General features: G+C 40.0%; 2 protein-coding genes across 2 annotated transcripts in view; one reads left to right on the plus strand and one right to left on the minus strand.

Annotated features, from left to right (window-relative positions):
- Positions 1–406, minus strand: part of TMCO1 (transmembrane and coiled-coil domains 1) — a 52,143-nt gene extending 51,737 nt beyond the window's left edge. Inside the window, exon 1 of the mRNA XM_055333923.1 lies at positions 213–406. Coding sequence (XP_055189898.1) covers positions 213–282 — 70 coding nt within the window. The 5' untranslated portion in view covers positions 283–406. The remainder of the gene's footprint in view (positions 1–212) is intronic.
- UCK2 (uridine-cytidine kinase 2) overlaps positions 297–25,024 on the plus strand; it is a 102,106-nt gene continuing 77,378 nt past the window's right edge. The window contains exon 1 of the mRNA XM_055333921.1: positions 297–658. Within this exon, the coding sequence (XP_055189896.1) occupies positions 560–658 (99 nt within the window). The 5' untranslated portion in view covers positions 297–559. The remainder of the gene's footprint in view (positions 659–25,024) is intronic.

The raw sequence follows: 25,024 nt of genomic DNA on the forward strand, positions 1-25,024 counted from the left end.
GCAGAGCGAAATCGACCCCAGGCCTAGACCGGATTCCACGCCGCCCCCGCCCGCCCCCGATCCCGAGGTCCCCGCATCCCAACCCCAAGCAAGCAAGGCTGGTGGCCGCTCCCTTGGGCGGCGCGAGGGTCCCCAGGCCGAGGATGCTGCTCCGGGCCGGGGGCGGGGGGGGGGGGGACGCCATCAAACGTCAGAGAAGCAGCCGCTCTCACCCTCGGCCAGAAGAGCGGTGCACACGGAGATAAAAACGATGAGCAGCGTATCCGCGAACATGGTGCTCATCTTCGCACTTCCCCTCCTGCACTCCCACCCGCCAGGGGGGAAGCGCTCTCGAGAGCCCGCGAAAAACGAGACGACGACGACGACCACTTCCCGGGCTCTCCGGAACACCCAGCAGCGCTCTGACGGCCGGGAGACCCACTTCCGCTTCCGGGGCACCCCGGCGCCGGAAGCGCTCTTTCCGGAGCGTTGCGTGGCCGTGCGAATCCGAATAGGGCGGGGCGAGGCTGGCGCTCAGGCACAATCTCGCGAGAGCTGGGGCTTGAACTTCCGGGACGCAATGGCGGCGGCGGCGGCGGCGGCCGCTGCAGCGGTGGGCCTGGGCGTGCCGGCCCCTGCTCGCGGGGCTTCTGGGCGCCCTGTTTTCCTCCGGACTCCCGTAGGTGCGGCCTCGTCCGCGGCTTCTGCCTCAGCCCCACCTCTGAGGCCGTTTAGGTAGCTCGCGGAACTCCTGCGGCAGATGCGAGGCCCCGGCTTTGGAGCTGGGGACGCGAAAATGAGCGTTAGTCGTGGCTGCTGGCTTCGCGGAACCCCCGTCCTAGCCGAGGAGAGAGACTTGTGCACGCGGCGTGATTAGGGTTGTAATAGAGGTATGGCCAGGGCGCCGCCGCGGCGAGCCAGTCGCGGGGCGCGGGGGTCCGAGGAGGCCGCGGCAGGAGCCCAGGCAGCGCCCGGGGAGTCGGGGCGCTGTGCGGGGCGGAGGGGCCTTGGCAGGCAGAGAGGCGGCGGCCGGGGAGGGGAGTGCGTGGCGCGTCGCCGGGCGGGGGGCGCGGCCTGGAGAAGGGGATGTGAACCCGCCCGCCCGCGGTGCTTGCAGGTAGACGAGCCTCCGCCGGCTTCGCAGAAGGAAGCGGAGGGAGGTACCAGCCCGAGTCCGGGAGCGGGCGTCTCCTCCGGCCCGAGCAGTCGGCGCTCGCATCCCGACAGTTTCCCCGCCAGAAGGAGCACCCGGTTTTCGCCGTGTCCCCCGTTTGCCAGCAAAACCCCAGAAATCCCGAGTTCGCGGGAAGGCCCGGGTTCATCAATGCCGACGACTCGAAATTCAAGTTCTAAGATGCTGTAGAGATGAAACACGGTGTCTTTAGAAGCTTGGTTTCCGCCTGCGTTGGGGCGTGCAGGTGTCTGAGGCTGATTCTGTTTTGCGCGTCTGTGCGTTCATGAAAATCTGGAAAGCCGGCCGAGCCGTGGTCTCCCCCTTGACGTGTGCTTCCTATCGTTGGCTCCTTTTTTTCTTGAACCGCAGTGTACTTAACAGTGTATATGAATATACTGTCATATTAGCATGTTGTAATATGCTGCTGTAATATGCGGTATAGCTCACCGTTCTATTAGTATATTAGTAATGTACTGTTATATTACTCTATAGCGCTGCTTTTGGCCTTTCTTAGTTTTATGTGCATTTTTTGTCTCTTTTATTGAGCCTTAGCGTCAGGGAGCTTGGCTCATTTCAACAATGAATGTTTTCCCTGTGTGTCAGGAACAGCGGTAGGCACCGTAGGGTCAGAGAGGGTGACTAAAATATTAAGGTTCTCCCTGGATGTTGTTATACGTTATTAAAAGGTATGATTAAGGTATTCGCAAAGTGTTACAGCAGCATCGATGAGGGCAAGAGTGGTTCCTCTCTTGATGGAGTTGGTGAGAAGGCTTCACAATTGAGCGAGATCACTAACGACTAAAAGCTAGGGCAGAGTAGGGTTTTTTTCAGCTCCGTATCACTCATGGTAAATATTGAAGCACAAGAAGAGCCTGACTTCTTTTTATTTTTTTTTATTTTTATTTACTTATTTTTTTTAAAATTTTTTATTTATTTATGATAGTCACAGAGAGAGAGAGGCAGAGACACAGGCAGAGGGAGAAGCAGGCTCCATGCACCGGGAGCCCGACGTGGGATTCGATCCCGGGTCTCCAGGATCGCGCCCTGGGCCAAAGGCAGGCGCCAAACCGCTGCGCCACCCAGGGATCCCCTTCTTTTTATTTTTTTAAGTACAGCTGACAACACAATGTTACATTAGTTTCTGATGCACAAGGTAGTGATTCCACTACTCTGTTGTACTAAGCACAAATGTAGCTACCCTCTGTCCAGAAGAGCATGACCTGCTTTTTTTTTTTTTTTAAGATTTTATTTATTTATTCATGAGAGACACAGCGACACAGGCAGAGGGAGAAGCAGGCCCCATGCAGGGAGCCCGACGTGGGACTCAATCCCGGGACTCCAGGATCAGGCCCTGGGCGGAAGGCAGACGCTCAACCGCTGAGCCACCCAGGCATCCCTCAGACCTGGTTTTCAATTCTAGCTTTGCCACTTAATTGACCCCTGTCCTTAAGCATCTTATTTTATTTAGTCCTTAAGCCTGACCTTCCTTATTTGCAAAATGATAACACAGCTGTATAAAACTTAAGAAGTTGTTTTTTGTTTTTTGTTTTTTAGATTTATTTATTCATGGGAGACACACAGAGAGAGACAGAGACACAGGCAGAGGGAGAAGCTGGCTCCCTGCAGGGAGACCAATGCAGGACTCAATCCCAGGGATCCAGGATTGAGCCAAAGGCAGACACGTAACCGCTGAGCCACGCAGACGTCCCAAACTTAAGTTTATTTTATTTTAATTTTTTTTTATTTATTTATGATAGTCACAGAGAGAGAGAGAGAGAGAGAGAGAGGCAGAGACATAGGCAGAGGGAGAAGCAGGCTCCATGCACTGGGAGCCTGACCTGGGATTCGATCCCCGGTCTCCAGGATCGCGCCCTGGGCCAAAGGCAGGCGCTAAACCGCTGCGCCACCCGGGGATCCCCCAAACTTAAGTTTAAATGACAAACAGTATATTATAAAGTATTTAAAGCTGTGCCTGGCCCAGTTGATCAAATTCAACATGCTTTTGATTGTAAGGTGAAACATTATTTTATATACTACTAAAAAAAGAAAATAAACAACTAGTTAAACCATGACACACCATTGATTGTAAAATGCATCCCATTCAGAAGCATTAAAATGTGGGGGGCAGGGGATCCCTGGGTGGCGCAGCGGTTTGGCTCCCGGTGCATGGAGCCTGCTTCTCCCTCTGCCTGTGTCTCTGCCCCTCTCTCTCTCTCTCTCTCTCTCTCTCTCTCTCTCTCTCTCTTTCTCTCTCTGTGACTATCATAAATAAATAAAAATTAAAAAAATCTTTAAAAAAATGTGGGGGGAAAGTCACAAGCAAATACAGTAATGAGGAATTTCAATTATTCCTGTGTAAAAGTTGACTACAGAACTGTGGGATGCAAGGATAACATTCCTTCTCTTGGGCACCAACATTATGACCCTATTCCCCACATTGAAGAATAGGGCTGGAGGCAAGTTAAAACAATGTTTTCTACATTCTGCTAGATTCCTTTATCATATTTCCAAGTTTTCTAAGCTTTTAGTTGTACTAATTTTTGGATTTCAAAGGTTTTCCCCACGAGGACCACCATTTCAGAGTTTACCATCTTGCTCCAATCTCTATGCCTCTTACAAGGCTTTTGACCTGGGACCTCCTTTTACTGTTCCTTTGGGTGGGATTCACTATTTCGTGTCCCCACATCTTTCTCCTGTCTTTATACTTTATGTTGTGGTACACCTTCAAGTAACTTGTGGAAGGTAAATGAGAGCTAACCTTCAGTGTACTTACTAGAAATATTAGTAACAATACTGTTTGTAAATAAATATTTAGTGCTAGGCTAGACATCATAAAAGATTATGAGAGAAATTAAACCCCTGCTTATAACTGAGATGAACATATATGGGCAACTTCTCTGAGTCTCACTTTAAAGTTGTAGAGATAAAAGTCCCTACCTTCCAGAGCTGCTTTGAGATTTATATAGAATTGAGAGCAAACTTCTGAAGTCAGACTACCTATCACTCCACCAGATGTATAATTTTAAGCAAATTCTTTCACTGTACTATGCCTTGGCTCCTTAAATATACAATGGCATAATAATAATAGTGCCTAAGTCCAAAGGGCTTTATTTTTTTTTAAGATTTTTAAAATTTATTTTAGAGAGCATGAGTGGCAGGAGAGGTAGAAGGAGAGGAAAGAGGATCCCAAGCAGGCTCCATGCTGAAGTGCAGAACTGGATGCAGGGCTTGATCCCATGACCCTGAGATCGCAACCTAAGCCACTGAGCTACCCAGGTAGCCCCAAAGGGTTTTACCTTTTTAAGGATTATGTGAGTAAAGTGATCAAAACAGTACTAGGCTCATAAATGGCACATTAAGTGTTAACTGTTATTGGTTCTGTTAAACCACCTAGCACATAATCTTTGAACTTTTTTTTTTTTTCACACTATCCATTTTCTCTGGAATCTTGTTCTACACAAAAACTTCAGTTACTGTCTATCTACTGATGATCCGTAAAGTAGTAACTGTAGTCTGTTTCTTCCCTGATTTTCAGACCTAATATCTAACTGCCAAGTGGGCATTTATATTTGGAGAAGCCAGACAAAACCCATCCATTTCTTTAACCCAAACTCCAGTCTTCTTCTCTTCTTTTCCTAATAAGTAGCACCATCATGTACCTCGTCTTTCAACCCAGAAAACAAGAATTATCCTCTAACTCCCTCTTCTTTATCCTACATATTCTAACCACCAAAAGTGATAAATTCTCCCTGCTTCATTTCTCTTTTTTTCCCACATCTTTCAACTCTAGCTACACTTTAACTTAACTGATTTTACCATCGTTTTCTTTTGCATTACAGCCTTCTAACTGATTGGTCTCCAGTTGCACAATCACCTGTTCCCTCCAAGCCATTCTTTTATGCAGCCAACAGTGATCTTTCTCAAATACAAAGAATTCCCCCCCCCCCAATAAACTGGTAGGACTATATAAAGACCTTCAGAAACTAACAGTGAAAAGATTATGAGGACCGTTCCCAAAATATACTTTTTTTTTAATTAAAATATTTTACTTATTTATTCATGAGACATAGAGACACAGGCAGAGGGAGAAGCAGGCTCCATGTAGGGAGCCTGATGTGGAATTCGATCCTGGGTCTTCAGGATCAGGCCCTGGGCTGAAGGTGGCACTAAACTGCTGAGCCACCCAGGGTGCCCCCAAAATATACTTTAAAACAAATGCTAAAGTGTAATGTAAGTTTATTGTCTTCGAATATTTTATTTTTTCAAATAATTTTCACTCTGTGAGTGTCCCAAGTATGTGTTTAATTTGTCTTTTGGGTAATCCAGCACAATGTTTGAGGACAGAGACTGGGTCTTGTTTATTTTTGCATCTCCAGCTTTTGGAACATGGCCTGGCACAGAGAAGCTTCCCAATATGGAACAAATGAATAAATGATACTGTTGAGAGAGAGGACAGTAGGTTGGACAAATATCTTGGAGGAACCAGGAATTTTAGCTGGACCTTGAGGAAAAAGTGAAATTAGGAGGTGGGAGAAGCAGTGATCAAAAGCATTGAATTGGCAATGAGAAAGAGAGGACATCATAGCTTGTATGTAGTTAAAACAACTAATAAGTGTGAAGAGGCTATATGTTTAATAGGAATAGAATTGACTAGGTAAAGTGACTATTACATCTGTAAGAGATACATGTCTGACCTTTAGGAGATCCCTAAATCTGATTCCATAGACAGAACCTTGTATGTGCATTTTTTTCCCTGAATCAGATTTATAGTTTTTATCGAATTCTCAAAGGAGTTTATAAACCAATAAATATTAAGATTTATGTTGTATATTTGAAAGACTGATAAGAAGTCTTAAGCTTGATGCTGTAACCAGTTAGTGTTCAAAAATTATTTGCTACAGTACTCCTTAGGAGCAGAAAGGAGGAAACGAGAACCTAAGATCTGGAGATAGAGCCTGAAGATTGGGACTTTTGACATTATATGTGAATTTTGCATTAAGGGACTAAAGTTTCTAGTGACCAGAGAACTGTAATTCAGAACTACTTCTTTCAAGTTGACAAAAAGTTGGGCCATCAAATTGGAAAGGAAAAGTTAAAATTAATCTTTGTTTGCAGATGACATGATCTTATATAGAGAAAACCCTGAAGATTCCACATTAAAAAAAAAAATGTTAGAAGTAGTAAACTGGGGCACCTGGCTGGCTCTGTCAGTTGAGCATTCAATACTTGGTTTCTGCTCAGGTCATGATCTTAGGGTTGTGAGATAGAGCCCTGCATTGGACTTTGCACTGAGCACAGAGTGGGCTTGGGATACTCTCCCTCTGCCACTCCCCCCACTTGTGTGCACACTCACTCGTTCTCTCTCTCTCAAATCTTTAAAAGAACTAGTAAACAAATTCAGAGAAGTAGAATACAAAATCTACACATGAAAAATCAGTTGTGTTTCCATGACAATGAACAAGAAGGAAATTAACAAAACAGTTTGTAATAGCATCCAAAACAAAATACCTAGAAATAAATTTAACCAGGGAGACAAAAGATTTGTTACTGAAAATTACAAAATACTGTTGAAAGAAATTAGAGAAAGCACAAATAAGTGAAAGACTTTTTGTGTTCATGAATTGAAACACTGTATTGTTAAGATGTCAGTACTACCCTAAGCAGCCTACCTATTCGGTGCAATCCCTGTCAAAATTCCAGTATTTTTTGCAGAAGTAGAAAAATCCGTCCTAAAATTCCTGTGAAATCTCCAAGGATCTTAAGTAGCCAAAACAATCTTGAAGTGGAAGAATAAATTTGGAAGTCTCATTCTTCCTCATTTTGAAACTTAATCTCAAGCCTCAGTAATCAAAAAAAAATGTGGTACTGGCATAAGGAAAGACATAAACCAGTGAAATAGAGAACCCCCAAATAAACTCTTGCTTGTATGCTCAAATGTTTTTCAACAAGGGTGCCAAGACCATCTTTCAGCTAAAGGACAGGTTTTTCAATAAATGGTGTTCAGAAAACTGGGTATCCACATGGAAAAGAATGAAGCCCTTCTACCATACCCTTATATACAAAAATTAACTCAAAATGGATCAAAAACTTAAACGTGAGAGATAAAACTATAAAACTCAGAAGATATCACAGGGGAAAAAGCTTAATGACATTGGATTTGGCAATGATTTTTTGGATATAGACACCAAAAACATGGGCAACAGCAAAAATTAATAAATTAGATTTTATCAAAACCTAAAATTTGTGCAGGAAAGGATACAATGAACAGAGTGAAAAGGCAATTTATGAAATTAGAGAAGATGTTCTCAAATCATATATTGAGAAGATATTAAAATTCAGAATATATGAAAAACAACTCAACAACAGCAAAACAATGAACATGGGCAAAGGACTTAAACATTTCTCCACGGGAGATATTCAACTGGCCAATAAACTCAGCATCACTAATCAGGGAAATTCAAAATATGAGATATCATGTCACACCCAGTAGAAAGGCAACTATTAAGAACAAAAAATAGTATGTTGGCAAAGATGTGGAGAAATTAGAATACTTCCACATTGCTGGGAGGAATGCAAAATGGCACAACCACTGTGGGAAAACATGGTGTTTACTCAAATATTAAACAGAATTACCAAATGATAGGGATGTCAGGATGATACCTGGATGTCTCAGTCAGTTGAGAATCTGATGCTTGGTTTTGGCTCAGGTCATGATCTCATGGGTCGTGGAATTGAGGTGGTCTGTGGGCTCAGTGGAGGATCTACTTGATTCTCTTCCTCCACCCTCCCCTAATTTGTGTACACGCTGCAGTCTCTCTAAAATCTTAAAAAAGAATTACCAAGGGATTCAGCAATTCCATTTCTGGACTTCTATCCAAAAGAATTGAAAATGGGCTAAACCATGTGTATACATCATTATTCATAATAGTCAGTAGGTGGGGGCAACCCAAGTGTCCATCAATGTATGAATGTATAGACAAAATTGTGTGTGTGTATGTGTGTGTGTGTATGAAATTCTGACATATATGGCAACATGGATGAACCTTGAAGATACAATACTAAGTAAAATATGCCAGTTACAAAAGGACAAATACTGCATGGTTCCACTTATATGGGGTACCTAGAGTAGTCAAATCCATAAAGATAGAAGGCAGAATGGTAGTTCCTAGGGAGTGGGAAGAGAGAAAGGGGGAGAGTTACTGTTTAATAGGTATGGAGTATCCGTTTGGGAAGATGAGAAAGTTCTGGAGATGGATCTTACTGTTTAATAGGTATGGAGTATCCGTTTGGGAAGATGAGAAAGTTCTGGAGATGGATCTTGGTAGATGATTTTATTGCACAAGAATGTGAATGTACTCAATACTAAACTGCACCTCTAGACCTGTTAAAATGGTAAATGTGATGTTATATGTATGTTACCATAGTTTTATTTTTTTTTAAGATTTATTTATATTATTTGAGGGAGAGAGAGTAGAAGGAAGGGGGAGAGGGAGAGAGAATCCTAGGCAGACTCCACACTAAGTGCGGAGCCCAGCTCAACTAGATTTCACGACCCTGAGATCGTGACCTGAACCAAAACCAAGAATCCACCACTTAGCCAACTGTACCATTCAAGTGCCCCACATGAACATCTTTTTAATACCAAGACCTGAAAACAAATGCCTATCTACCTGTAGAGGAATAAATAAATAGAGTGTATTTAAACAGCACTCCAAATGAATGTATTACAGTCACATGCCACAGTGTGGATTAATCCTAGCAATATATTGTTAAGTAGAAGGAGTAAGTCCTTAAGAATTACAGCATGTGGTAGACTTTCTATAAAAGTCACAGTAATAATAATAAGTGATGCAATGGAGGATCAAAGAGGTGGATGTAAAGGTAAATTCATGTCTCAGTTTTCAGTTGGTGGTGATTTTATGGATTTTTTTTTTGATATTTGTTATTTTAAATGAAAGACTGAGTAAATGCTTGAGGTCCTTGAACCTCATTGATGAGAATGTGTCATGAACCAAGAATAATGATGAATCTAATTCTCTGCATCTGAGCTCAAAAAAAATTATTTTTGTCTTCAATTCTATATCTGTTTGTTATAAGTAAGAAGAATAAAGTGCAGGAGTTGAGGAGTAATCTTTTAAATTACTTACTGTGGGGACACCTGAGTGGCCCACTCAGTTAAGCATCCCACTCTTGATTTTTGGATCAGGTCATGATCTCAGAGTCATAAGATTGAGTCCTGTATTGGCTCTGTTTTGGATGTGGAGCCTGCTTAGGATTCTCTCTCTCCCTCTGCCTGTCCACCTATTCTCTCTCTCTCTTTTTAAAGATTTTATTTATTTATTCATGAGACCAGAGAGAGAGAGAGAGAGAGAGGCAGAGACATAGGCAGAGGGAGAAGCAGGCTCCATGCAGGGAGCCCGATGTAGGCTTGGCATCACGACTGAGCCAAAGGCAGATGCTCAACCGCTAAGCTACCCAGGCTGCCCCTGTCTCTCTCTCTCTCTCTCAAAAAAATTTTTTTTTTCTTGGCAGCCCAGGTGGCTCAGCGGTTTAGCGCCGCCTTCGGCCCGGGATGTGATCCTGGAGACCCAGGATCGAGTCCCATGTCAGGCTCCGATGAAAAAAAAATTTTTTTCTTAAAGATTTTGTTTATTCATGAGAGACACATAGGGAGAGAGAGGCAGAGACACAGGCAGAGGGAGAAGCAGGCTCCATGCAGGGAGCGTGACATGGGACTCGATCCCGGGTCTCCAGGATCAGGCCCTGAGCTGAATGCAGCGCTAAACCGCTGAGCCACCCAGGCTGCCCTAAAATAATTTTTTTTAAATAAATAACTTACCATCAAGTAAAAATGATACTCTAGGAAAATGTCACATTTCTCTTGCGACCTCAAGCACCCTATGATTAATTGCCACTTTTGCCTGGTATTTAAGCATCTCAATTTTAGAAGATCAGTGATAGTGGAAAGTCACAAAAATATTTTGAGCTTGGATGGGAATTCTGCAAAATAAGCAGTGCGTCTGTGAAAAAAAAAATTAGTCTGGCAGCTTTACACAGGATAGGTACATTTTTGAGAGAGATTGCAGTCAGAGAAACCAACCATTGGGCCATCATCATGATGCAGTTTTCAAGTAAGGGAGACTTGAACTAAATAAGTAGTATCAGCAGAAATTGGGCTAAACCAAGAACCTTTTGTAGGTTGGAAGAGTAAGTTTTAGAATTAAATAAGATGAATAAGGGGCCTGGATGGCTCAGTTGCGACGTGTCTGCCTTCAGCTCAGGTCATGGTCTTGGGGTCCTGGGATGGAGCCCTGAGTCGGCTCCCTACTCCCTGGGGAGTCTGCTTCTCCTCCCTTTCCTTCTATGCGCATGTGCTCTCTGTCTCTGAAATAAGTAAAATCTTTAAAAATAAATAAATAAGAATACTTCAATAATTCTAAGGTTTCTACCGGGAGTTTTTATTTTTTTATTATTTTTTTTAAGATTTTATCTATTCACTTGACAGAGAGAGAGAGAGAGAGCACAAGTAGGCAGAGCAGCAGAGAAAGGGAGAAACAGGCTCTCTGCTCAGCAGGGAGCCTGACACAGGGCTCAATCCCAGAACTCCAGGATCACAACCTGAGCCAAAGGCAGACACCCAACTGACAAGCCACCAGGGCACCCCTCTACCAGAAGTATTTCTAAGTTTTATGTGACCCAAAGCTTATACAACTCTAGGGAATCCCTTTATGAAAAACAATATGCCAAAATCAAAATTAGATACAAAAGTGAATACTTATTTGAAAGGGGCTAGTGCAAGTGAGGATCCCAGAAACTTACATTTCATTACCTTATTGGCAAATCCATCTCTAGATTTTAACCTGTATGGGCACAAACCTGACACAGAGTGGCTGGAAGGGCAATGTTTATATATAGTTATATACATATGTTTTATGTATATATAACCATATATAGTTATATATATATATATATATAAATTGTTCATGGTCATTTTGGTTGTTTCCCTATCTTGGATATTGTAATTAATGCAGCAATGACATGATAGTGCAGGTATCTCTTTAATATCCTATTTTTATTTCTTTTGGTTATATACCCAGAAGTGAGATTGCTAGATCATATGGTAATTCTAGTCTTAATTTTTTTGAGAAAACTCCATATTGTCTTCCTTAGTGGCAGCACCAATTTATATCCCACCAACAGTGCACAAGAGTCTCCTGTTCTTCACAATTGCCAAAACTAGTTACTTACTGTCTTTTTGATGATAGCCATTCCTACAGATAGGAGGTAATATCTCATTATGGTTTTGATTTGCAGTCCCCTGATGAGTGATGTTGAACATCTTTTCATGTGCCTGTTGGTCATCTTTAGGTCTTTGGAAAGATGTTGATTCAGATCCTCTGCCCATTTTTTTAAAAAAAATTTTATTTATTTATTCATGAGAGAGAGAGAGCGAGAGAGGCAGAGACACAGGCAGAGGGAGAAGCAGGCTCCATGCAGGAAGCCTGACATGGGACTTGATCCCTCTCTGCCCATTTTTTAATTGGATTGAGTTTTTTAAATTTGTTTTGCTATTGGATTATATATGTTCTTTATACATTTTGGATATTAACCCCTTATCAAATAAATGATTTGCAAATATTTTATCCCATTTTGTATGTTGCCTTTTAATTTTGTCAGTAGTTTCCTTGGCTGTACAGAAGCTGTTAGTTTGATGTAGTCTTACTTATTTTTTTGCTTTTGTTGTCTTTGCTTTTGGTGACAAATCCACAAAAGCATCCTAAGACCAGTGTCAAAGAGCTTATCCCCTATGTTTCTTCTAGAAATTTTATGGTTTCAACTCTTACATTCAAGTCTTTAAATCATTTTCGCTTTTTTAAAAAAGATTTTATTTATTTATTTACAAGAGACACAGAGAGAGAGGCAGAGACATAGGCAGAGGGAGAAGCAGGCTCCCCACTGAGAGCCTGATGTGGAACTCAATCCTGGTATTCTGGAATCATGCCCTGAACCAAAGGCAGATGCTCAACCACTGAGCCACCCCAGTGTCAAATGATTCTTGTGTATCATAGAAGTCCAGCTTCATTCATATGGCTGTCAAATTTTCCCAACAAGCATTTATTAAAGAGACTGTTCTTTCCCCATTGCCTGTTCTTGTCTCCTTTGGTGTGAATTAGTTGATAATACATGCATGGATTTATTTTTGGGGTTTCTATTCTGTCCCATTGATCTATGTGTCTTTTTATGCCAGTACCATATTGTTTTGACTACTTTAGTTTTGTAAAACAGTTTGAAATCAAGAAGTGTGATTCTTCCACTTTTGTTGTTCTTTCTCAAGATTACTTTATCTACTTAGTCTTTTTGTGGTTCTATATAAATTTTAAGATTTGTGTTTTCTATTTCTATGAAAGATATCATTGGAATTTTGATTAGGGATTGCATTAAATTATTTTAAATTTTATTTATTCACGAGAAACACGTATTTATTTATTCTCTCAGAGAGAGAAGCAGAGACACAGGCAGAGGGAGAAGCAGGCTCCCTGTGGGGAGCCCGATGCGGAACCCCTGGCTTATGCCCTGAGCCAAATGTAGATGCTCAACTGCTGAGCCACCCAGGCATGCCAAGGGATTACATTAAATTTTAGATTTCTTTGGGTAGATATGAATATTTTTTGCAATATTAATCTTCCAATCCATGAGCATGGGATATCTTTCCATTTATTTATGTCTTCAGTTTCTTTCTTCACTGTTTTATAGTTTTTTGTGTACAGATCTTTCAGTTCTTTGGTTAAATTTATTCCTAAGAATTTTATTCTTTTTGATACAATTGTAAACACGATTATTTTATTTGTATGTTTTTTAGAGAGAAGGAGCATGTGAGTGGTGCGGGGAGGATCAGAGAGAGAACGAATCTTAAGCAGGTTCAGTCTCATGACCCTGAGATCATGACCAGAGCCAAAATCAAGAGTCAGGCGCTTAACTGACTGAGCCACCCAGGAATCTCTGTGATTGTTTTCTTAATTGCTCTTTCTGATAGTTGTTAATATATTGAAACACAACTGATTTTTGTGTATTGATTTTGTAACCTGAAACTTTACTGAATTCATTTATTCTAAATTTTTTGTATATAATTCTATGTCATCTGCAAATAGAGACATCTTTTCCATCTTTTGCCTTTCATTTATTTTTCTTGCCTAATTGCTCTGGCTGGGACTTCTAGTGCTATGTTGAATAAAAGTAGCAAGAGTAGGCATATGTTTCTTATTACTGATCTTAGAGTAATAGCTTTCAGTTTTTCACCATTGATTTTGATGTTAGCTGTGGACCTGTCCTAAATGGACTTTATTATGTTGAGGTACATTTCTTCTATACCCTCTCTTTGTTGAGAGTTTTTTATTATGAATGGATATTGGTTTTTGTAAATGATTTTCCTACATCTTTTGAAATGATCATATGATTTTTTTTCTTTCATTTTGTTAATGAGATGTATCACATTGATTTGCTGATGTTGAACCATTCTTGTATGCCAGGGATAAATCCTACTTAATCATGGTATATGATCCTTTTAGTGTATTCTTGAATTAAATTTGTTAATATTTTATAGAGGACTTTTGTATCTATGTTAGTGATATTGCCTTGTAATTTTCTTTTCTTGTGGTGTCCTTGTCTGGTTTTGGTATCAGGGTAATGTTGGTCTCTTAAAATGAGTTTGGAAGTATTTTCTTCTACTTTTTGGAAGAATTTGAAAAGGATTGGATTTATTTATCTTTAAATGCTTGGTAGAATTCACCAGTGAATCCATCTGGCCCTGGACTAGTGTTTATTGGAAGGTTTTTGATTATTTTTTTTAAACATTTCTTTCTTTCTTTCTTTCTTTCTTTCTTTCTTTCTTTCTTTCTTTCTTTCTTTCTTTCTTTCTTTCTTTCTTTCTTTTTCTTTTCTTTCTTTTCTTTCTTTTTCTTTTCTTTCTGAGGCAGAGAACAGGAGGAGGGAGAAGCAGGCTCCATGCCGGGAGCCCAACATGGGACTCGATCCCGGGACTCCAGGATCGCGCCCTGGGCCAAAGGCAGGTGCTAAACCGCTGAGCCACCCAGGGATGCCAGGTTTTTGATTATTGATTCAACCTCCTTACTCTAGTAAGGTCTGTTCAGATTTTTCTATTTCATATAGATTCATTATTGGTAGGTTGTATGTTTTAGGGATTTATCCATTTCTTCTAGGTTGTCCACTTTGTTGGTGTATGTATAATTGTTATAGTGTCTCATATGATCCTTTGTATCTATATGATATCAGTTAAAATGTCTCCTCTTTTTTTTAAAGATTTTATTTACTTATTCATGAGAGACACAGGGAGAGAGAGGCAGAGGAAGAAGTAGGCTCCATGCAGGGAGCCAATATGGGACTCAGTCCTGGGACCCTGGGCTCATGCCCTGAGCCAAAGGCAGATGCTCAACCGCTGAGCCACCCAGGCATCCCTAATGTCTCCTCTTTCATTTCTAATATTACTTATGTGGGTCCTCTCACATTTCTCTTGGTAAATCTAGCTGAAATTTTATCTATTTTACTTATCTTTTGGAAAAAACAGCTTTTAGTTTCATTGATCTTTTCCATTCTCATTTATTCTTCATTTCATTTATTTCTGCTCTGATCTGTGTTTTTTCCTTCCATCTAGTAATTTGAGCAGAGCCTGTTCTTTTTTTCCTAGTTCTTTGAGGTGTAAAGTTAGGTTGTTTCCACCAGATCTTTCTTTTTTCTTAATGTAGGTGCTATCACTATGAACTTAACCTCCTAGAACTGCTTTTCCTGCATGCTGTAAGTTTTGTTATATTGTGTTTCCATTTTCATATGTCTCAAGATATTTTTTAATTTTTCTTTTTTTTTTTCTTTGACAATTGGTTGTTCAGTAGCATGTTTAATTGCTGCATATTTCTGAATTTTCCAGTTTCATACCCTGTGGTCAGAAGAGATGCTAGATGTGATATTAATCTTCTTAAATTTATTAAGGCTTGTTTCATGACCTAACATGTGATCTCTCCTAGAGAATATTCCATGTGCACTTAAGAAGAATGTGCATTCTTCTGCTGTTGGATATAATGTTGTGTAAATGTCTAAGTCTATCTGGTAGAACATGTAGTGTAAGTACAATGCGTCCTTATGGATTTTCTGTTCCTATTATCTACCCATTGTTGAAAGTAAGTTACTGAAGTCCCCTACTATTACTGGATTGTTCATTCTCCCTTTAGGTCTGTTAATATTTACTGTATATATTTAGATGCATATAAAGTATCTATGCATGGGGTGCATAGATATTGCAAATGTTGTACCCTGTTTGGGGTACATTATATAATGACCTTTTTTGTTTCTTATTAAAGTTTTTGCCGTAAAGTCTATTTGATTTCCATTTGCATGGAATACCTTTTTCCGTCCTTTTTCAGTCCACAAGTATTCTTAAAGCTCAACTAAGTCTCTTGTACATAGCATATAGTTGGGGCTTCTTTTTAAATCCATTTAGATACTTTATGTCTGTTGCTTGAAGAATTTAGTTCATTTACATTTAAAGTAATTATTGATAGTTATGAACTTACTATTGTCATCTTGTTCATTATTTTCCAGCTATTTCCTAAAACTTTTATTTATTTCTTCTTGTTCTCTTTGTGATTTGATGATTTTCTGTAGTGGTATACTTAGAGTCTTCTGTTATTTTCTTTGTTGTATCTGCTTATAGATTTTTGATTACCATGAGACTTCTATAAAACAGATATTTTGCTTTTAAATCCTTTTGCATTCAAAGAATATTCTTGTGAAGTATCTGTTTATACCATTTTCCTTGTTGGTTTTCTCTTTTCTAATGATTAATTCCTGTACTTCCACAACATTCTTATTTTTGTTGGTGGCTTTGCTTATAATTAGAGAGGTTCTCCACAGGACCTCTGGGTGGCTCAGCAGTTGAACATCTGCCTTCAGCAGCTGGGGTCTGGGGATCCAGTCCCTCATTGGGCTCCCTGCAGGGGGCCTGCTTCTCCTCTGCCTATGTCTCTGCCTCTCTCTCTGTGTCTCTCATGGATAAATAAATAAAATCTTTAAAAGAGAGAGAGAGAGAGAGAGGTTCTCCAATATTATTTCCCATGACTTTATGGAAGTCCTACATCTTTTACAAGAGATTTGCAATTTCACTTTGCCAACACCTTGGACTGAATTTACAAGTAGACTAATGGAGCAGAAAGATATGTTAAATGAGGACGGATGTTTGATGACTCGTTTTATAAATGATTAGTTCACTTGGTAAATATATGATAAGGAAACTTTTGCTTCCTAGTGCAAAATCTTAACTGTGGGGATCTTAGTTAATGAAACCTTGACTAATAAGGATCCCCTGCAGGCATTTATTTAGTAGGGTTCCAGTGAGTTTCATATGAGATAATGGATGTGAAGTGCTTAGCATTTGTTCCTGGTGCAGGTAGGGTTGATTACTTAATTCTTTGTGTTGCCAAGGAATACAATAATACCACATGACATAGTATTATGATTGCATAATTGTTTATATGAGTGTATTTCTTAATAATCTGGGAAGGTAGAAATGGTTTCTAATTCATCTTTATGCCTCTGGTACTCAATAAGTGTCTCATACATGATGAACATTCAAAACATGTTGAGTGAGTAAGTAATGAATAAATGGATATCTTCCTTGTCTTTTTCTTGTTATGATAACACATCTCAGATTATCTATTAGTCTTCCACAAAAGTAATTTCTTTTAGGCCATGAAACTGTTGTGTTTTGTGCCTTTAATTAAAAAAATTAAAAAAAAAATAAAAAATAAAAGAAAATTTTTTTTAACAAGACAAATACATTTGTACTGATATGGAATGTTCTCCAAGATACAGTGATAAAAAACAAAATGCAGAATGGTTTGTAGCATATACTACTTTTTTTTTAAATTGGAGGTAGAATACATACATGCGTGCACACGCTTTTAAGATTTTATTTATTTATTTGAGGTAGAGTGGACAAGCAGATGGAGGGAAAAGGGAGAGAAGCAGGCTTCCCTGAGTAGGAAGCCTGACACGAGTCTCCATCTCAGGACCCCAAGATCATGACCGGATCAAAGGCAGGTGATTAACCAACTAAGCCACCTGGGTGCCCCTATGCCTAGACTATCTTAAGGATATGTGAGAAACCAGTAAGAATGACTGCTTTTGGGTAGTAACCCTGGGAATACACATGGTAAAGATTTACTTTTTTACCGTATACTCTTTCAAATTGCTTAGTTTTTTTTTATCTTGTGCGTATATTACCTATTCTACATAGATGTAGAAATATAGATATACATTTTATTTTCTGAAGTTTTTACCATTTCTGAAACCTAAAATAACTGGTGAACAGAAAGACTGGAATGACGTTGGGATATTACGAATTCAGGTTAGAAAAGTATGTGAAAATGAATATGTACAAGTCTGTAAGAGTTTAAAAATATTTTTTCTTTGTCTTCACCTATCTGAAGGCTTACATATTGCATATTTCCAGTTAGACTAAAGGTCACGGATTCATAAAAATTGAATGGGATTTAATAATTCTGCTTAGTGTTTTTCTAAGTGATTTCCACACTCCTTGTCATGTAATTTGGTTTTTCTGAGACACCCTTCCACCTCTGGCCATTCTAAGTTTTGTTTCTGTGACTTTTCATTTATTGTGGGGTATTTTTGGTATGTGTTTTTGAAGGTTTTATTTTTAAGTAATCTCTACATGCAACATGAGGCTCGAATTCACAGCCCTGAGATCAAGAGTCCCACACTCCACTGACTAAGCCAGCCAGGTGCCTCTCATTCATCATGAGTTTTATGGTTACTCTTGCACATACAACCTAAAATATGACCAAATATCCCAAATTAAATGATCTAGATATAGTTTCTTCCTAAAGCATAATAGACTCTCCCAGTGCTCTGCTCACCCTTGGGTCTAACCATTTGTATTTACTCCATCGACTTCCAGCTGCCTGATGTTTTCTGGCATCAGAAGCCTTTGCCATTGGAGCCTTTGTGAGTTTAAACTTTATTTTTTAAAAGATTTTATTTATTTATTCATGAGAGACAGGGAGAGGCAGCGATATAGGCAGAGGAAGAAGAAACTGCTCTGCAGGGAGCCCAGTGTGGGACCCCATCCCAGGACCCTGGGATCGTGACCTGAGCCAAAGGCAGACGCTCAACCACTGAGCCACCCAGGCATCCCGAGTTTTTTAAGATTTTATTTATTTATTCATGAGTGACAGAGAGAGGCAGAGACACAGACAGAGGGAGAAGCAGGCTTCATGCAGAAAGCCTGATGTGGGACTCGATCCCAGGTCTCCAGGGTCACGCCCTGGGCCGAAGGCAGTCGCTAAACCACTGAGCCACCCAGGTATCCCGGCATCCTGAGTTTAAACTTGAAAAGCAATTTATCATAATGTATCAAAGGCCTTAACGATGTGCATACTCTGTGATCCAACAATAGGAATTAATCAGAGGATGGGTCAAGAAGCATTTTTAATGATGTTTTCATAGCCTTAAATTTAAAAATTTTTAAAAAGCAACATATCTGGGATCCCTGGATGGGCCAGCGGTTTGGCGCCTGCCTTTGGTCCAGGGCGTGATCCTGGAGTCCCAGGATCGAGTCTTGTGTTGGGCTCCTGGCATGGAGCCTGCTTCTCCCTCTGCCTGTGTCTCTGCCTCTCTCTCTCTCTCTCTCTCTCTCTCTCTCTCATAATAAATAAATAAATAAATAAATAAATAAATCTTTAAAAAAAAAGCAACATATCTATATGCTAAAAAAGAGGACTGTTTGATACATTGTAACACATGTATGCAATGGAATACTGTTCAGTATTTAAAATTACATAAATGTATATTGATATTACTGCAAGTTCATACTATATTATGTGACTACAGTGGTTCATTGGTATGTATGTATTAAGGCAAACGTTGCTTTTTTAGTGCAGCCTCTTAACTATGGAGTCTTGACTAATAAGTCTTAGCTAAGGGGGTGCCTGGGTGGCTCAGTTGGTTAAGTGTCTGCCTTTGGCTCAGGTCATGATCCTAGCATCCTGGGGTTGAGCCCAGAGCTCAGGCTCCCTGCTTAGTAAGGAGTCTGCTTCTCCCTTTCTCTCTGTACCCCCTCCACTTATGTGTTCATTCTTTCTCTCATACTCTCTCTCAAATAAATAAAATCTTAAAACAAAATCTTGGGGCACCTGGGTGGCTCAGTAATTGAGCCGTCTGCCTTTGGCTCAGGTTGTGATCCCAGGGTCTTGGGATCAAGTCCCACAATGGGCTCCCTGCAGAGAGCCTACTTCTCTCTCTCTGTCTCTGCCTCTTTCTCTGTGTCTCATGAATAAATACAATCTTAAAAAAAAAAACAGCCTTGGCTAAAAAGGACTTTTAAAAAAAGTTATATAATGCATAGAAAAACAGTCAGTATCTACAACTTGTGAATTATAGTCCATATTCTAGATCTTGCATAGAGTGGCAGTTTAATTAGCCTTTTAAATAAAAGCGATTAATGATGAGATTGTATTATAAAATAAGGGTCATGATCATTTCAGATCTGTGCAGTTGAAGTCTGTTAAATAAAAGAAAGAGTTGCCTGGGTGGCTCAGTGGTTGAGCCTTTGGCTCAGGGCGTGATCCCAGAGTCCTGGGATCGAATTCCACATCAGGCTCCCTGCCTCTGCCTGTGTCTCTGTTTCTCCCTGTGTCTTTCATGAATAAATAAATAAAATCTTTTAAAAAAAAAAAAAGAAAGGAAAGGGGGGAACATCCCAGAGGTTATATGCTAGATTGTTAATAGTAGTTATCTCTGACACAGACTTTAAGGGTGGTTGTTTTCTTTTTACTCACTTAAGGATTTCTTATTTTATTTTTTTTTTAAGATTTTATTTATTTATTCATGAGAGTCACAGATTGAGAGAGAGAGAGTCAGAGACACAGGCAGAGGGAGAAGCAGGCTCCATGCAGAGAGCCTGACATGGGATTCAATCCCAGGTCTCTGGGATCAGACCCTGGGCCAAAGGCAGGCGCTTAACTGCTGAGCCACCCAGGGATCCCCTACTCACTTAAGAATTTCTAATTCATCTATAATTCCATATTACCTGTATAATGGAGATATTAAAGGTTAAAACTATGAAGTTTAAGATTTAAAGGTATTTAACAAAAACAGCAACAGTGAAGCCTTACTCTTTTAAATACACAAAACACTATTGTCTGTATTGGCCAATTATGTTCCTTTGTAGCAAATGCAGTACACTGGTTTGTGGGGTATTTAGAATACAGCTGAAACATTCCTGTGAATGATGGATACGTTATATTGGATTTGATTCATTTTGCCTATGTCATGCCACTTTTGCACAACACTCTGAGAAAATGTTTTGTTGTTTACTACTTACCATATGAAAGGAAGGAAGCAGTCCCCGGCTATTAGGAGATATGAAGCCATTTGGAAAATCTCCTGGGTTGTAAGGTATTATTGATACAGAGATGCCAGAGCATAGCTAATTTTCTGCAGAAAGGAGGATTTATAAATGTTATTACTTAAATTACTTTATCCTAAAGTAGAACTACAGATATAACTTACTTAAATTTCCCCAGTTTCTAATAGTGAAGCCAAAATTGAAATTGCCCTGGGAGTGGGCTATAGATGTCTCTCCTATATATTCCTTAGTAGTCTCCTTAGTATCCTATCTTTTGTCATGGCTTATTCAAGGATCTATTTTTCTTTCCGGATTGTACTAAGAGTAGGAATGATGTCTGTCTTACTGGCACATCATAGGAACTCAGTGCTTCATGAAAGTATGTATAAATGAATGAATAGATACAGTTCCAATTTAGAGCTGGGACATAAAGAGCAGGGGCTTTAAAATGCACAATGGAGACTGTTCCTTACACTTTGATAGAGAAGCATACGTTACATTTAAGGTTTGAAGTGCATGTTACATTTAAGGTGCATTTGCACTTAAGGTGAAATATTTATGTTTGTACTTGACACCAACCAATTCCAGTAAGTGAAGTGCCAAGAGAGGAATATACTACTAAAAGTCCATGTGAGGAGTCAGAATGTAGAGAAAGTGGCAGATAGGCTACAATGTCACAATTATATAAATTCCCACCTGGGAGGGAACAGAACGTTCAAAAGTCAATCTCTTCATTTAATAGATGAATAAATTGAAATCCATACAATTTAAATAACTTACAAAGTGGTATATTTCATTATTGGTAATTCTAGATTGTGGGCCAGGTCTCCCAATTTGCTGGTCTAGTTTTCTTTCCATTAAACTTAAAGAAGGATTGACTATCATCTAAGTCTAGGAAAGGAAGAACAGAGATAATCTTGTTCTTCAAACACACTGGTTCAAGATTCCTTTTTCAGCCACAGAGACCAAGAAAAATTGGGGAGTCATTAGGAATGGCATTGTTAATAAACCAAAACAGGATTTCACGTCTGAAATACTGTCTGAATACTGTCTGTAGTTCTGTGTCCGTACCACAGGAAAAATACACTAAAGCCAGAGGAGGCCTACAGGAGAAGTGAAATTGATCTAACAGAAAGATTGAGAACAGGATAAACACCCTATGATGTTTCAGATGGAATTGTTACAAGAAAATGTAACTGTTGGCACTGCACCTGAAACTTTTTTTTTTTAAAGATTTTATTTATTTTTTGACATAATGAGAGTGAGCACAAGCAGGGAGAGGGGCAGGCAAAGGAAGAAGGAGAAGCAGATTCCCCGCTTAGCAGGGAACCTGATGCCAGGCTCAGTCCCAGGACGCTGCGATCATGATGGGAGCAGAAAACAGATGCTTGACCAGCCGAGCCACCCAGGCGCCCCTGCTCCTGAAACTTTTAAGTTGTCGGCAGAGTGGATAATGAAATCCTTCCACAAAATACCCATGGACGCTATTGTCAGACACTCTGTCACGAATTAAATGATCCATGCGACTGATCCGATATGCTCATCTATATGGTCTTATTTACAAAACTCTTTTTCTTGTCATTGTAAAGCACACTTAATACCTACAAACACCACCAATGGAGGGGGAAATCCTGCCTACTCGTTTTCTTCTCTGGTGACCGTGGTGCTTCAGGTAATAGGAAGACACACTTGGAGGCCTCTCCTCTGTTGATCTTCCTTTCATTCCAAGTCATGTGTCATTATGGATGAGAGATACCCCCTTCAGTGATAACTGTAAACTACCCATGTCTTTTATTCATTTTCTCTTGTGGGCCTCTGAATATTTTCCTCTGTAAGTGTGTCTTGATTTATAATAGCCATAGAGGAAACTGGTTTTTATGACACTGTCAGAGCATTCAAAAGGTAAGTATTTTGAGACACCTGAGTGGCTCAGCCGCCTTCAGTTTAGGTCATCATCCCAAGGTTCTGGGATTGAGTCCCCCATCAGGCTCCCTGCTTAGTGGGGAGTCTGCTTCTCCCTCTGCTTGTGCTCTCTCTCGTCCTCTCATTCTCTGACAAGTAAAATATTTTGAAAGTAAATACTTTGAGTATCCTAAAATAAATAAATAAATCATTTGTTTCACATCTTTATTGTGTCCTATTTCATGTTGGAAGTTATCAGATGTCAACCTTCTTTTCTTGAGGGTTTGTTTCTTTAATCTCCCCTTTTGGGATGGCTGGGTGTCTAAGTGGTTGAGCAGCTGCCTTCAGCTCAAGGCATGATCCCAGGATCCTGGGATTGAGTCCTGCATCAGGCTCCCTGTGGGGAGCCTGCTTCTCCTGCCTATGTCTCTGCCTCTTTCATGAATAAATAAATTAAATCTTAAAAAAAAACCTCCCCTTTTTATTTAACTTTTAATATTCTCCTTTCTCACATATTTTTCAAAGCTCTAATATTTTCATATTTATTTGAAAGTTTAAGTGTTTTACAATATTAATATGTGCATTTTTTCAGTAGATAGTGAAAACTGACCAACTCTTCTGCTGGTGAGCAGTTATTCTAAAATACTTTGAAATTATGAATATTCAAAGCCGAATAATAACACTAATACTGATTAGCTCTTAGGGAGGGAATTAAAGAGGATGTTCACATTCTATAAAAGCAATTCTGCATTGTTTTATATTTTTATACTAAATACAACTTTTTATGCCAGAAAACAATTATAACAAATTATTAATAACTGCATATTAAACATGAGACATCTGGGGATGCCTGAGTGGCTCAGTGGTTGTGCACCTGCCTTCGGCTCAAGGTGTGATCCTGGAGTTCCGGAATCGAGTTCCACATTGGGCTTCCTACATGGAGCCTGTTTCTCCCTCTGCCTATGTCTCTGCCTCTCTCTGTATCTCTCATGAATAAATAAAATCTTAAAAATAAGCATGAGAGTCTAATATAAAGCTAAAGTCATTAAGTATCCTTCTCCATGTAAATAGTTCTCTTAAGACCTCCTCCAAAGTAGCAAAATACTGGTTATTTCCTTGTAAGAGAGAATTTGTTGTTTTGACACTTGGTTACTATCGAGACACATTTCTTAGGGTGAGTTCCACCCAGAACACTGGTTCTGCCCCTTGGTTGTAGGCAAACCAGAAAAAAAAAGATTCTCTCTGGTTGGGTAACTTTGGTAAAACACTGGTTTAAACAAATATAGGTAAGTTTCTTAATGGTGGTATTTCCCAGGGTGCTAAATGTGCTGATGGACCTGGTGACTCTTTCCAAGAAGTGGAAACACAGTAGTGCGCAGGTTTTTCCAAATTTATTTGTTCCCAATATAATTTTTCCTCCCAGAGTCATTGTTTCAAGGCGTATATTTTGGGAAACAGTGCTCTGGGGTGTTCAAGAAAGAGTTCTTTTTATAGTGAGGGGTAATGAAGGGCCCTACCCTTCTTATTTATTATGGGATTTATCCATATCTAAAGATACAATGATCTGGAGCCTGGGTCACTCAGTTGGTTGAATGTCTGCCTTCAGGGCAGCCCCCGTGGCTCAGCGGTTTAGCGTTGCCTTTGGCTCGGGGCCTGATCCTGGAGACCCGGGATCGAGTTCCACATCGGGCTCCCTGCATGGAGCCTGCTTCTCCCTCTGCCTGTGTCTCTGCCCCTCTCTCTCTCTGTATCTCTCATGAATAAATAAATAAGATCTTAAAAAAAAAAAAAAAGTCTGCCTTCACCTCAGGTCGATCTCAGGGTCCTGGGGTCAAGCCCCGAGTCGGGCTCCCTGTTTAGTGGAGAGTCTGCTTCTCCCTCTACCTCTGCTCCTCCCTCCTCCCTCTCTCTCTCAAATGGATAAATAAAATATTTTTTAAAAAGATGCAATGATCATTGTACATTGTTTTTGATCCAGATCTAGATTATTTAAAGTACAGACTTTTCAAATATTTAACCTTATATTTTTAAAAAATAAACGACTAGGTTGTGATCAAATATTAGATTTGGTTTGTTAAAATTGGGTTCAGGATTTTTATATGTTCTCATGAGAGACTCTGGCCTTTAATTTTCCATTTTTGTGATATGTTCTCAGACGTCGGTGTTAAAGCTATGCTGGTCTCATAAAATGAGTTGTGACGTGTTCCATCGTTTTCTTCTCTCTGGTGGAAGGCCATGTAATCTTGGTATTAACTCTCCTTAAATGTTTGGTAGAATCCGCTGGTGAAAGTGTCAGAGCCTAGAATCTTATTTTGTTTTGTTTTATTTCACTGGGAAGTATTCAATTTTGCAAGAAGTGTCAGAGTCACTCGGTGTGGGGGGCAAAGCCCCACAGCCTTGCCAGCAATGCACTGTGGACTTAGGCACAAATGGGGAAAATCCTTCAAGCAGCTTTGCTAGCCTGCAGGTGAGGTTCTGGTTCAGAACAAGTAGTAAAACAGCCAGCAATTTAGCAGGGGAATCCTGGAAGTAAGATA

The sequence above is a fragment of the Nyctereutes procyonoides genome, unplaced genomic scaffold, assembly GCF_905146905.1.
Source record: "Nyctereutes procyonoides isolate TBG_1078 unplaced genomic scaffold, NYPRO_anot_genome, whole genome shotgun sequence".
NCBI lineage: Eukaryota > Metazoa > Chordata > Mammalia > Carnivora > Canidae > Nyctereutes > Nyctereutes procyonoides.